General features: G+C 42.1%; 1 protein-coding gene across 5 annotated transcripts in view; it reads right to left on the bottom strand.

Annotated features, from left to right (window-relative positions):
* Positions 1-8463: 8463 nt before the first annotated feature.
* The window catches only part of PLEKHG1 (pleckstrin homology and RhoGEF domain containing G1), a 246055-nt gene continuing 240364 nt past the window's right edge, over positions 8464-14154 (bottom strand). For all 5 annotated transcript variants that reach the window (XM_063605030.1, XM_057302611.2, XM_024929265.4 and 2 more), the window contains exon 16: positions 8464-12267. In XM_063605030.1, coding sequence (XP_063461100.1) covers positions 11204-12267 — 1064 coding nt within the window. In that variant the 3' untranslated portion in view covers positions 8464-11203. The remainder of the gene's footprint in view (positions 12268-14154) is intronic.

Below are 14154 nucleotides of genomic sequence, written 5' to 3'. Positions count from 1 at the left end.
CACTAGTTCTGCTAAATGGGCGCTGGTCCCTGAGGGAAGAGGCTTACTTTCAAGTACAGCTACATCACTAACTATGGCATAACCTGCCCTTCATATCCCGTTCTCCACAAATGAACTTCCATGGGTATATAGGTTAAGGTCAGGATTAGCTAAGGGGACCTCTAAGAGACCATCTTGGGCAGCATAAGTCTGGACTATAATTTGTTGGCAGTCATGCATGATTGGTTCCCCATCCTCTGGGAGAAAAGTGGCAGGGTTCAGGGCCATGCACGTACGTATTTGAAGCACCAGTCCCTCAAAGAGTAGTGCCTGGTATCTAAGTAGGCGGTTGTCTGATAACCATAAACTTCCTTTGGCACCTAGTATGCCATTTACATCATGAGTAGTCCAGACAGTGAGATCCTTTCCTTGTATTATTTTGATAGCCTCTGACACTAAGACAGCCACCGCTGCAACTACCCTTAAACAGTGAGGCCAGCCTTTTGCTACTACATCAATTTCCTTACGTAGGCATGCCACTGGTTGTGGGGTTGTCCCACGAGTCTGAATAAGGACTCCAAGAGCTATCCCTGCTCTTTCTGTGACATATAAAGAGAAGTTTTGTCCTGTGGGAAGGCTTAAAGCTGGAGCTTGTACTAGGGCCTTTTAAGGTTTTGAAGGCTGTTTCTCCCCCTGGTTCCCATTCTACTAGATGAGTATTTGCCCTCTGGGTCTCCTTGATTAGAGTATATAGGGGCCTGACTATCTCACTGTATCCGGGGATCCATAGTTAGCAAAAGCCAGTAATTCTAAGGAACCCCCACAACTGTTTTAATGTCTTAGGGTGAGGATGAGCCAGTATAGGCTGTATTCGTTCCTTGCTGAGGGCCCTGGTCCCTCTGGCTAAGATTAGGCCTAGATATTTGACCTGTTGTAGGCAAAGCTGGGCCTTTGACCTAGACACCTTGTACCCTTGATTAGCTAGAAAGTTCAAGAGATCTACAGTGGCCTGCTGGCACGAGGCTTCTGAACTGGTAGCCAAAAGTAAATCATCCAGATACTGAAGGAACAGAGTGCCTGGACTTGAGACATGGCCTAGATCTTGGGCCAGTGCCTGACCAAACAGATGAGGGCTATCCCTAAAACCTTGGGGCAAGACCGTCCACATAAGTTGGGACATGTGGTCTGTGGGATCCTCAAAGGCAAAGAGAAACTGGGAGTCAGAGTGCAGGGGAATACAGAAGGCATCCTTGAGGTCCAGAACAGTGAACCATTCTGCTTCCTCTGGTATTTGAGAGAGCAGGGTATAGGGTTTGGGTACAACTGGATATAGAGGAATTACTGCCTCACTGATGAGTCTAAGATCTTGCACTAGTCTCCACTGACCGTTTGGTTTTTGTACTCCTAGAATTGGGGTGTTGCAGGGACTGCTGCATTTCCTAAGCCTTGAGCTTTTAAATGTTTAACAATATCCTGTAATCCTTTATGAGCTTCAGGCCTTAAGGGATACTGCCTTTGATAAGGAAAAGTGATGGGGTCTTTTAGCCTGATTTGGACTGCGCAGGCATTTTTTGCTCTGAGGGAGGGAAGTGATCTCCAGAGTTGAAAGAGTGATGCCTTTTGTCCTCACTTATATGAATAGGAAGGATACAATTTCTGAGGCTCCCCGTATCCTAGCTTCAGGAATAGCTTTTGTTAGGCCCACTTGTCTGAGGAGGTATCCTAAAATTCCAGATAGTATCCCCTACGATGGGGCTTTGGGAAAAATTATGTTTTTCTGATTGGTGAGCCCAGGTGCCTAAAGAAGGTAACAGAGTCCTGGAGTTTGTACTAGAAATCATTCTTATAGGAGAAACTAGAAAAGCACCAGAGACAGGGAGTGGTTTTTAGAAGCGGGACTAGCCTCGGAGAAGAGAGGTGAGAGGGAGTTTGTCTGGCAGGCATTAGGACCCAGGAGGCAAGGGTCAAGGTAGATAGAATAAATGAGAGAGTCTGGCTTGGGCAACATGACTTGGAGAGTTCCGCTCATGGCTGCAGGGTCAACCAACTTGTTCTCAGGACCTCGGAGCTGAATGGCTTTTCTCTCTGTCAACCCTCGGCTCAGCCCGGAAGTACAGGAAAAGTGGCAAACCAATGCTCCCAACTCCAAAGAGTGGGGGCTTGTTAGAGAGCCCTTTCCCAGAAATCCTGACATCCATGTCTTTAGTCTGGTGGCCACGCTAGTTGCTTTTAACTGGCCGACAGGTGCCCAATATTTAGCCCTCAAATGCTAAGGAAAAATAGGACAGAATAGCAAGCAAAATGGGTCCGATGGTACTCACTGCTTGGCAATAGTCAATGGTCCCTTCATGGTCACCAAAATGTGTCCAGAATTGGTTCCTTCCAGTGGGTTCTTGGTCTCGCTGACTTCAAGAATGAAGCTGTGGACCCTCGCGGTGAGTGTTAAAGTTCTTAAAGATGGTGTGTCCAGAGTTTGTTCCTTCAGATGTTCAGATGTGTCCAGAGTTTCCTCCTTCTGGTGGGTTCGTGGTCTTACTGACTTCAGGAGTGAAGCTGCAGACCTTCGCAGTGAGTGTTACAGTTCATAAAGGCGGTGCATGCGGAGTTGTTCATTCCTCCCGGTGGGTTTGTGGTCTCACTGGCTTCAGGAGTGAAGCTGCAGACCTTTGTGGTGAGTGTTACAGCTCATAAAGGCAGTGCGGACCCAAAGAGTGAGCAGCAGCAAGATTTATTGTGAAGAGTGAAAGAACAAAGCTTCCACAGCATGGAAGGGGACCCAAGTGGGTTGCCGCTGCTGGCTCGGGTGGCCTGCTTTTATTCCCTTATTTGGCCCCACCACATCCTGCTGATTGGTCCATTTTACAGAGTGCTGATTGGTGCGTTTACAAACCTTTAGCTAGACACAGAGCACTGATTAGTGCATTTACAATCCTTTAGCTAGACAGAAAAGTTCTCCAAGTCCCCACCCGACCCAGAAGACCAGCCAGATTCACCTTTCAATTTGATACACAAATCTTTAACTGCCGTTGAATTTATTCTCTTAGAATAAATTTCCGGAAGTCTAATTAATGGCTAAAAGAGGATGAATTTTTAATGTTACTGATTCATATTGCTAAATTCATTTATAATATTCTATACCAATGTGTATTCTGATTCATTTGGGATTAACAGTCTTTCTCCATCCTTAATCATATTGGATAAAAATTAAAAAAAACTTGTATGTCACAAAATTAGCATGGTTTTGACACCATTCTTTAGGGGTCTCCTAATTTTGTATTACTTCATGTCTTGTATTATTCTCTTACCCCAGACTATCAATTCAAGGACATTTTTAGAGCATACAGCCTTGGAAGATAGAAATAGTATCTCCCCTTAGGGCAGAAGGCAGATTTGTTTGCCTCCACAGAATAAAGATAATGTCTCCCTCCAGGGGCAAAGGTTGGGCAGATTTGCTAGTAGCTTCTTTTAAGTTTGGGGATTTCTGAGCTCAGGGCTCCTCTGCTGTGGAATGAACCACTGTGTGTACAACAACCCCCTGGGCTGCTCTGAGACTAGAGGGGTGAGGGGAAGCAATGGAAATGTAAAGCTCATGCTGCCGGCTGTGCTGTAATCATGTCCTTCATCTCTTACCCAGGAGTCTTGTGTCTTCTGCCAGTATTTATGAAAGTGAGGCAGGTTACCTTGTTAGCTTGCAAGCTGGGTAAAATCTCACAGTTCTTGGCAATCATTTCTGAGCTGGGTTTTGAGGACTTAGCAGGTTTCCCTTTGGATAGTAGGGGAGGGGTATTGCAGGCAGAGGGAGCAGCTCTTATTCATATAAAGGCAGAGACAGATTATGGGGGGCTTTGTGGAGGATTTTTTTTTTCTTTGAGATGGAGTCTCGCTTTGTTGCCCAAGCTGGAGTGCACTGGCGTGATCTTGGCTCACTGCAATCTCCGCCTCCTGGGTTCAAGAGATTCTCCTGCCTCAGCGTCCCGAGTAGCTGGGATTACCGGCGTGCCCACCAAGCCTGGGTAATTTTTGTATTTTTAGTAGAGACGGGTTTTCACCACTTTGGCCAGGCTGGTCTCAAACTCCTGACCTTAAGTGATCTGCCTGCCTCTGTCCCCTAAAGTGCTGGAATTACAGGTGTGAACCTCCGCGCTCGGCCCTGGAGGATTTTATTCTGTGTTTAAAACACAGAATAAAAGACAGGAAGTGGGGAAGACAGTGGCAGGACAACCAGTTAGGACGCTGTTGCAGTAGTCCAACAAAAAGACTGCAAACTAGAGGAGGAGCTTCTGAGGAAGAAAGGAGTTGTACATGGGGAAAAATGACATTGGCTCTGGACAACTCAGAGATGTCCTGCAGGAAAAAATCTTCAATCCTCCTTGCACTCAAGAGGGGAGTTTGACCCTAGAGATGGTGTTTTGGGAAACAGAGTATATATAGTAGTGAATTCAGGTGAATTCATATTAAAGGAGAATGGAGTGGAGATGATTTGGTATCACAGACCTGAAGCCTCTGGAGGCTTCTAGAGGATGGGTAGATAATACAGTATTAACTAGGGAAGTGGACCAGGTATAAAACTTCCCCCAAAGCAGCTATACGTTCTAGAGATCTTTGTGACGTATGTTTATTTTACCTTAAGAGGAGAGATTTCTTATTTTCTACCTAAAGCATCTGTATTTCAAGTGTACCACGGTTGCTTTAAATTTGTTGACGAAGTCCATAATGAAGCATAAAGGAACCATTTCCCCCAAAGGTCAAAGCAAGTGTCCACCTTTTAGGGTGACTTTCACCTTTAGATCCCCTCCTTAGATCTCACAGCATTGGCCTCACCAGAATCCAGGTCCACACAGACCACATCTTTTTTTTTTTTTTTTTTTTTTTAAGAGGTGGAAATTTGGATTTTATGCTTAAGCCTTTCTAAAATTGTAAAAGCCAAGGGCCGGGTGTGGTGGCTCACGCCTGTAATCCCAGCACTTTGGGAGGCTGAGGTGGGTGGATCACTTGAGCCCAGGAGTTTGAGACCAGCCTGGGCAACATGGTGTGAAACCCTGTCTCTACTAAAAATACAAAAATTAGCCAGGTGTGATGGCATGTGCCTGTAGTCCCAGCTACTTGGGAGGCTGAGGCAGGAGAATTGCTTGAGCCCGGAACGTGGAGGTTGCAGTGAGCTGAGATCACGCCACTGCACTCTAGCCTGGGCAACAGTGCGAGACTGTCTCCAAATAGATAAATAAATAAATAAATAAATAAATAAATAAATAAAATTGCACAAGCCAGATTGAGCCCCTGGGCCAGCAGTTTGCAGCCTCTGACTTAACTGTGGTTTAGTAGCAGGAATCTGCTTACCCCGTGGTCTTGATGGTTCCATGAGAACTATGTGAAGAGGCATACATTGCTATGTAAACAGGAGGGCAAATTGGGGGCTTATATTTGCCCATTAGAACAGATGATTTGATCACCATCGAAGCCCTGTTGTTTTATATTGAGCTTGATAAACATGGTTTTGGAACCAATGAGGTGGAACTGCCTGCTTGTCTTTCTTTCCTATTGTATGATGCATGTGACTAAGCCATTGTCAGGAAAATAAGACTCTTGTTTTTCAGATATATAAGGTGAACTTTGATCCACAGATGTGTACCAAAATTGTAAAGTGGGCAAGTGTGTTTTTTGGCACCCCAAATCGAGGCATTCTGGGCCTTTTCCTTCCACCTTATTTGACATCAACCCCACATCTACATGCTAGGGTGCTCTATGATCTCATCACATCAAAAGGCGGGAAGTAACAACAGCAGCAAGTAAGTTGCTTTAAAAAAATTCACAGCGCCCTCAGAAATCCAATATGATCAAAAGCAGTTATCAGGACAGGCAGTGGTCTACATGGAATTTTGAGGAGGGTCTGATAATCACACCCTCCTGTGCCCATGTAGATGCTTAGCCTAAAAGGTTACTGGAAATCTGCAGAGTAAATGTCTCTGGAATTCTATCAGCCATGAGATGGGAAAGGCGCAGAGAGTCTTTCCAAAATGCCACCTCCCCTGACTTACCTAATAAGAACTCTAGAGAAAGTTGATACCACCAGATTTCTGAGTGTGCTGTGAATTTTTTTAAAGCAACTTATTTGCTGTTGTTGTGACTTCCCTCCTTTGTGTATCTGGTTTGAATATGTTTTTCACATGCTTTGAGCTCAGACGAATTTTTAACTCTATTCAATGATTAAAATGTATGGAACACTACAAGTTGCCCAGCACTGTGAGGGGCTGATAAAGCCATTTCTACCTCAACTGGTCAGACAATGGTTGCACATGCTAAATTTTAGAATATTATATTTTTCTTTTTTTTGAGGATGGAGTCTTGCTCTTGTCACCCAGGCTGGAGTGCAATGGCAAGATTTCGGCTCACTGCAACCTCCCCCTCCTGGGTTCAAGCGATTCTCCTGCCTCAGCCTCCCAAGTAGCTGGGATTACAGGCGCCCACAACCATGCCCAGCTAATTTTTGTATTGTTAGTAGAAACAGGGTTTCATCATGTTGGCCAGGCTGGTCTCGAACTCCTGACCTCAGGTTATCCACCCGCCTCGCCTACCAAAGTGTTGGGATTACAGGCGTGAGCCACCATGCCTGGCCTAGAATATTCTTTCAAAAAGGAATTTTTGATCTTCTGTTAAAGAGCTTTCAAATATGCTATACACCAGACATTCCAAATTTTATTAATTTACAGTTATATAGGTTGTGCAATCATATTTTGCATTAAGCTTTTTAATACAGCAAAATTTCCACAGTATCTCTCTATATAAATATATATAAGCATATATATATATGATTTTGTTAAACAGAAAACATTGAAAAAAAGGGTAGGCATGATAGCTCATGCCTGTAATCCCTGCAGTTTGGGAGGCCAAGGCAGGAAGATCACTTGAGGCCAGGAACTCAAGACCAGCCTTGGTGAGACCATGTCTCTTTAAAAAAAACACCAACAAGGCCAGGCACGTGGCTTATGCCTGTAATCCCAGCACTTTGGGAGGCTGAGGCGGGAGGATCACCTGGGGTCAGGAGTTCGAGACCAGCCTGGCCAACATGGTGAAACCCTGTCTCTACTAATAGTACAAAAATTAGCTGGGCATGGTGGTGTGCACCTGTAATCCCAGCTACTTGGGAGGCTGAGGTAGGAGAATCGCTTGAACCCCAGGAGACAGAGGTTGCAGTGAGCTGAGATCATGCCACTGCACTCCAGTCTGGGCTGATAGAGTGAGACCTTGTCTCAAAAAAAAAAAAAAAGAATTGAGTGTACTTATCACAATCCAGATAGAGAAAGTTATACAGCATTAGAGGATCTCAGAGTTCTTGAAGTATTAACATTTGCTCTTTCAAATAGAGATTTTTTATTGTTTTTACTAAAAAAAACTTAATAGACAAATCTTATTAAGTATTCATGTTCAACAGCTGTATTTATAGCTCATTATAAGCCTGCTCATTAAAATTTTTCTTTAAGGACTGAATTTATGTTTACCATTTACACGGGGCATGGTTATTCTCCTGTTATTTGTTTCTCTAAACTGAACTTGGAGCGAACTCATCCATTTTCCACCTCAAGGTGGAGCAGGAAGATAAGGCAGATCTGAGGGCTCCTCAGTGTGAAGTTGGAAAACTCTTCTCTCTAAAATACACTAAAAGCCGAAGGCTGTTTCTTCAGTCTGAGGAAAGTCAGGTAATCCACATTTTCATTATAATGGGGTAGGGCTTTTTGCTTACATTTGGAAAGAGTTGCTTTGGAAAGTGTCTGTAATTATCAACTAATAGCAGCATATTTTTGTTCCCTGTAAACTTTCTATTAAAGAAAATTAAGAACATGAAGTTACATGAAAAAACCCTCAATTTGTGCCAAAAACTTCTATAGTAATTTTCTTTTTTTTTTTTGAGACAGAGTCTGTGTTGCCCAGGCCAGAGCGCAATGACGTGATCTCAGCTCACTGCAACCTCTGCCTCCCTAGTTCAAGCGATTCTCGTGCCTCAGCCACCTGAGTAGCTGGGATTACAGGCATGCACCACCATCCATTTTTAGTGGAGACAGGGTTTCACCATGTTGGCTAGGCTGGTCTCAAACTCCTGGCCTCAAGTGATCCACTCACCTTGGCCTCCCAAAGTGCTAGGATTACAGGTGTGAACCACCATGCCCGGCTATATTAATTTTTTGATTCAATAATAAAAGTTAAAAGAATGTCTTCTGTTACTTACTGCAAATTTTTTCAAAAGGTAATTTAGCAACTGATCTAATTTAGCTTTCTCTCAAGAAAACAAAAATCCTAGACACCAAATTCACTGTTTCAAAGGTAATCCAAAGATGTAGAAAATGGTCTATCATGGGCCACTGAGACATAGTTATATCATTGTGACCCTGCACCATTTTCTCCATGGTTCACAAGAAAAAGTATTATAGCTAAATGTAGTTTGGAAACATCTTGATGTTCTAAAATAAACACATTAATTCACACTATAAATTACCTTGTACTTTACAAACTTTATTAAATAATGGACGTTACTTTCATTATCTTATATACAGTATTTAAACTATGTTTCTCTAGATGCATTTTTTCCCCACAAAGAATAGAGCAGGTGAAAAGTAAACTTATATAAAAAAAATTGAACCTTCAGTACAGGAAACTAGTAAGAACTTGACATACTTTAAAGTACATATAACTTTTCCCCGTTATATACATCCCCACCCCACCTCTAAAACAAACTATTTTAAACAAAAGCAATTGATAACTTTCAAGAAAAAAATACAAACATGATTATATATATATACACACAGCTCTCAAAATCTGTGTCCTGGCCAACAGAAATGATCTATAAATCTACACATTTGTCCTAAAACCTAAAGCCATGTAGACCTTTTATACAGTAAGATACCCACTTACGTGCAGTGAGGTGTATTCCTATAGGTGACATCAAAGTCATGCAACAAGACACTGGCGTGAAGAAGTAATTTCTGAGAGTCAGACAGAACAATAATATGAACTATATAGAATTGGATAATACCAATCAAAAAGCGAAAATGCGAAACAGCTTTCCTGGGACAAGAGTCAGGTAATTTTGTTCATAGGTAATACAAATGCACTTACACACACCTCTAAAAACATACTTTCTTGGCCGGGCGCAGTGGCTCATGCCTGTGATCCCAGCACTCTGGAAGGCCGAGGCAGACGGATCATGAGATCAGGAGTTCGAGACCAGCCTGGCCAACATGATGAAACCCCGCCTCTACTAACAACACAAAAATTAGCCAGGTGTGGTGGCAGGCACCTGTAATTCCGGCTACTCAAGAGGCTGAGGCAGGAGAATCGCTGGAACTGGGGAGGTGGAGGCTGCAGTGAGCCAAGATTGCACTCCAGCTTGGGCAACAGAGAGAGACTCAGTCTCAAGAAAAAAACAAACAAACACAAAAAACTTTCTTGTGGTACTTATCTTTTTCAATCATTTCATCTTGGAAACTCGTATCATGTTCAAATAAAGACAATAAAGAAGGAATGTTTCCAGACCATGCTATTCAATGTGGACTTTCTTTTATAAGCTATGAGAAGAATACTTTGGAGAAGCAAGAAACTTGGGTTATTTTTTGTTATTTAAAAATAAAATCACATGCCTTAGGTACCTATTTGTAAGATAAAAACGCTCATATTCTATGTTTTACAGTTAAGAAAAAGAGGCATAGGACTTAACAAAGAGAAAAAGAATTATGTCACTTACTCAATATTACTGCTTACCTTTAAATGAAGAGCCCAGGCCCCTTTCCCTACATATATTATTGTATCTTTTAAAATAGAAACTAACAGCATGGGGGAGAGGCCATAGAATGTACACCTGATTAAAATGAGAATACAAAGGCCACCGCTTGAGAAAGCATTCTTGCTGCATTAATTGCAGTCTTCAATAAAATAGAATATGTTCATAAAGTTGCAATATATCTGCCTTCATTTTTCTCTTTAGCTTGATTTTTTTTTTATTCAATGTCTTATTTTTGTTTGTTGCCTTTCATAAGGAGTTAGATCAGTATACAGTATCACAATGAAATGTGACAAATGGTCAGAATATAAAAGGTGTTATTTATTAGTCAGCACCTAGTAACCAAAGATTTCATTCTTTAATATACCTGAAAACAACGAAAAAAAGGCTCCCATGTTATGTGTAGTTTAGGAAACAGATTCTTGCCCTATTCCTGCAGCCAGTGACTCCCCAGGGCCAGGATCAAGTTGGTCATTTGGCAGAATCCCAAACTCAGGAGGGTGCATGTGCAAAGCTGGAAAGGATAAATTTAAAGTGCTTTGTCTGATTTTAGCTCATGCTTAACTTTGTATTGATTAGAAACAGGCACACAAAATGGTCTGGTGGGATTTCAGTTCTGCTTTTTCTCTTTCAACTGTCATTTGAAGAGTTAAGTGGTTCCCAGAAGTCATCCCATCTTTTCTAATAGTTAAGTCAATCTGCATTTTATTGACCTTGGTTTTCTCTAAGCCAGTAAGGAAATCATTCATTTCACCCCAGAAATTATATTAGAAACATGATGAGCAGCTCGTTCTCTAGGCCTTGTCCAGGAATACAGGTAAAGGGTTCTGCGTACAGAAAATGGGTCCCGCCACATTTTAATTTTCAACAGTCACACAATTTCTGCATCAAAATGACATAAAAGAATACTAGCACAAAAACCCTAAAATGGGCACCTCAGACTGCAGTCCAATTACAGATCTCTGGCTTACGTTATCCTAAGGTGTTACCACAAATATAACCAAAATGTGAGATATAAGCATAATTCTTTCAACAGCTTTCGTTGCCTTTTAAAATGTGAAAAAGTCTCCTTGCTGCCTTTGAGTCACAGGATAAAACTACCTGGGCCTTCTGGATAACAGGAAAGGATTATTGCATTTCTTAAGGTGTGGGCACTATTGTCAGGTTATGGCCATCGTGTTAAAAGTCTAAAAACTTTCAAGTAAGATTGACTTACATGAAACATGAAGACACTCAGCATGAGAAAATATACTGTTGATGCCAACATGTGCTACAGTACAATCCGGGCTGCATCGTCAGCCATTTCAAAAAGTTGTGCTGTAAAAGAAAGTATATTTTACACCTCTGGTTCTTACAAAATTGTTTTAATCTGGTATACATAAAACACCTCATCAGTATCTGTAACGTTTTATGAGCAAAATAAGAAGTTGATTCAAGCAGTTATTATGAAGAACCTTAAGCAAAGCTGCTTGAACTGAGACACTGAAATTTTTCCCTTAGAGACTGGACAATATTTTGTTGATTGGGAGATGGCCCCCTCCAAAGATAGTCATTCAGTTTGTCAGAATCATTATATGGTGTCAGATATGGTGAAAGGCCAAGTTTGCTGTTAACCGGCTTTTTTGGAGTGCGCGGACTATTCAAAGAATGCGATGTGTTGCCGCTGCAGACATTATCAGAAAAGTCAGCATCCACAAACTTTGAGTCAGATTTCCTTCTACGATTGTGAGATAGCTCCAACTCTGACTCATCTTCTTCTGACTTGATTTCCACATAGTCATCTTCATCTCCATCAGTCTCTTTGAAATTGGAAAAATAATTCTGTGTTGCAATTTGGGCATTTAAGGGTAAATTTCTATTGACCACCACAACTTTCTGTGAGTCTTGGAGTGTGAGATCTGAGAGTTTTTCAGTGCCCTGTTGATGCGAGTCAGCAATATCTGGCAGCAAGTCCTGGTGACTCTCACACCTTGAACTTCTGTGTAAAGACAGCAGCTGCTGCTTTCCCACATCACTAGGGTAGTTGATGGAATCCATTGATTTGTTGATCAAGACGGAGGAAGATGACTGGGACCTGTGATAAGGCTGAGATTTAGCGCTGATCCCTTTCCGACCCAAGGAGTTGTAAAGATGGTCCTGACACCAGTTCTCTTTGTTGGGCTGACTTACTACCACGCTGCATCTCTGCACAGAGCTTGGCAGAGGGTCAGAGGTTTGAAGAGAAGGCACAGAGCAAGCTGCGGACAATTGCCTGGGAGTACTTTTTGTATTGATCTCAAACGTGGGATATCTTGACCTCAAGTCTTGCTCTGGTGGGAGACAGAAATCTGCTAACTCTCCATTACTATAGGTTGAATGCAGAAGCCAGTCTTCACTACCATGGTGGACCTGGGAAGGTGACGCAGACCTCAGGAGGGAGGATTCTTGAGGGCTGGCCCAGCCATCCTTCTGAATTTTCAAGGGAGACTCTCTGAATACAATCTGGTCATACAACTGGGAATACTCAGCAATCCTGGCACCTGGAAGGCAAATATTGAAACAGTAAATACACACAGGATAATTCCTATACGTGAAGATTAAAAATAAGAGAATAACATTCTAACCAACGTATTTTAAAATTTTGACAGTAGACAAGACTAACTGATGTCTAAGGATGAGTAATCTTTGAACTCTGAGCAACACACACACACACAAATCCATGGTTTAATATAAATAAAAATGCCACCTAAAAGTTCATTTAATTTCATCTAATTGTCCATTATTTTGTTTCAACAGCAGGTCTGCAAGTGTCCACTATATATAATGAAAGTTTCTAGTGTTCTTTATAAGCATAAAACAGTGTCAGTGCTGAAAACATGCATCATAAAAGTAAGAAAGTCAGCACTTCAGCTGGTCAATGAAAAATCATTCAAGCAGTCTTTAAAAGCAGCATCGCAGGGCTGGGCATAGTGGCTCACGCCTATAATTCTAGCACTTTTGGAGGCCAAACCAGGTGGATCACTTGAGGTCAGGAGTTCAAGACCAGCCTGGCCAACATGGTGAAACCCCATCTCTACTAAAAATACAAAAATTTAGCCAGGCATGGTGGCGTGCACCTGTAGTCCCAGCTACTTGGGAGGCTGAGGCAGGAGAATTGCTTGAACCTGGGAGGCGGAGGCTGCAGTGAGCCGAGATCGTGCCACTGCACTCTAGCCTGGGTGACAGAGTGAGACTCCATCTAAAACAAAAACAAACAAACAAAAAAAGCAGCATGGCCACAATCCACAATCCAATGGCTACCCCTGGCTTCCCATCATTCTTCTTTTGTCTCAGACAGCTGCTCCTAGAGGAGTCAGCTCCTGGCTGTTCCTGCGCTTCTTGCTTCCAGGCAGCCCTCCACTGCGATTGTCTGGGGAACCAATGTCTACTAAGGAAAGTTCTCTCCTCAAGTGCTTCAAAACCACATGTATTGACTAACTCACATCTCATTTCACATCCCCAAGAAGCAGAGCACTAAAGCCTAGGCCGCCAAGACATTAAGAAGGAACCGTCTGTGCATGTACTCAATAATCTAATGCTCTCTACTACTGGTTCAAGAATAGGACCTAACAGTTACTTCCACAAAAGCTTTTGCCGCTTAAAATTAAGCCACAAGTCCATTCTCCCCTTTGCCCTGATTCTGAGTACAGATATTTCTAAATATTAATACATTAACCATGCTATGGGTAGGGGATTCTCTTCGGCTAGCAAAAATTTAAGATGGGAGCCCAGAGATGACAATTTCAAGATCTGCCACCCTCCCCAATCCAGGTATCTGCACAACCACCCTAGAATCAAAAAACTCTAATGCAGGGGTGTCCAATCTTTTGGCTTCCCCAGGAGACATTGGAGGAAGAAGAATTGTCTTGTGACACACATAAAATACACTAACAGTAGTGATAGCTGATGAGCTTTTTAAAAATCTCAAAATAAAAAAAACCCTTAATGTTTTAAGAAAGTTTACAAATTTGTGTTGGGCCACATTCAAAGCTGTTATGGGCTGCATGCAGCTGTGGGCCATAGGTTGGACAAGCTTCCTCTAACGCATCCTATATCTTGCTCAGACCATATTGACACAATCTCTGTGAAGGAAATGTATCCTATATATGACAACCAGCAGATAACACTGTTTTCTTCTTCTTCTTTAAGCTATTTACATTTTTAATGATGTGTTATCAGTAAATTATTTCTTGAACTTAAACTACTAATAAATACTCATTTAGGTGAGTTTTGCCATTTCTTTTGAGTCTATCTTCTATGAGGAGAGAGAAACAACCTGTTATTGTGTGACCTTTAATTGCAACCCAATCCCTCACCCCCTATTCCCTGTGATCAAGGTAAATAGTCTAACTTCTCATTACAGACCTATACTCAGATCCTTTGAGTTT

This window comes from Pan paniscus, chromosome 5 (genome assembly GCF_029289425.2).
Source record: "Pan paniscus chromosome 5, NHGRI_mPanPan1-v2.0_pri, whole genome shotgun sequence".
Classification (NCBI taxonomy): Eukaryota; Metazoa; Chordata; class Mammalia; order Primates; family Hominidae; genus Pan; species Pan paniscus.
This window is presented reverse-complemented; position numbering and strand designations above follow the sequence as displayed.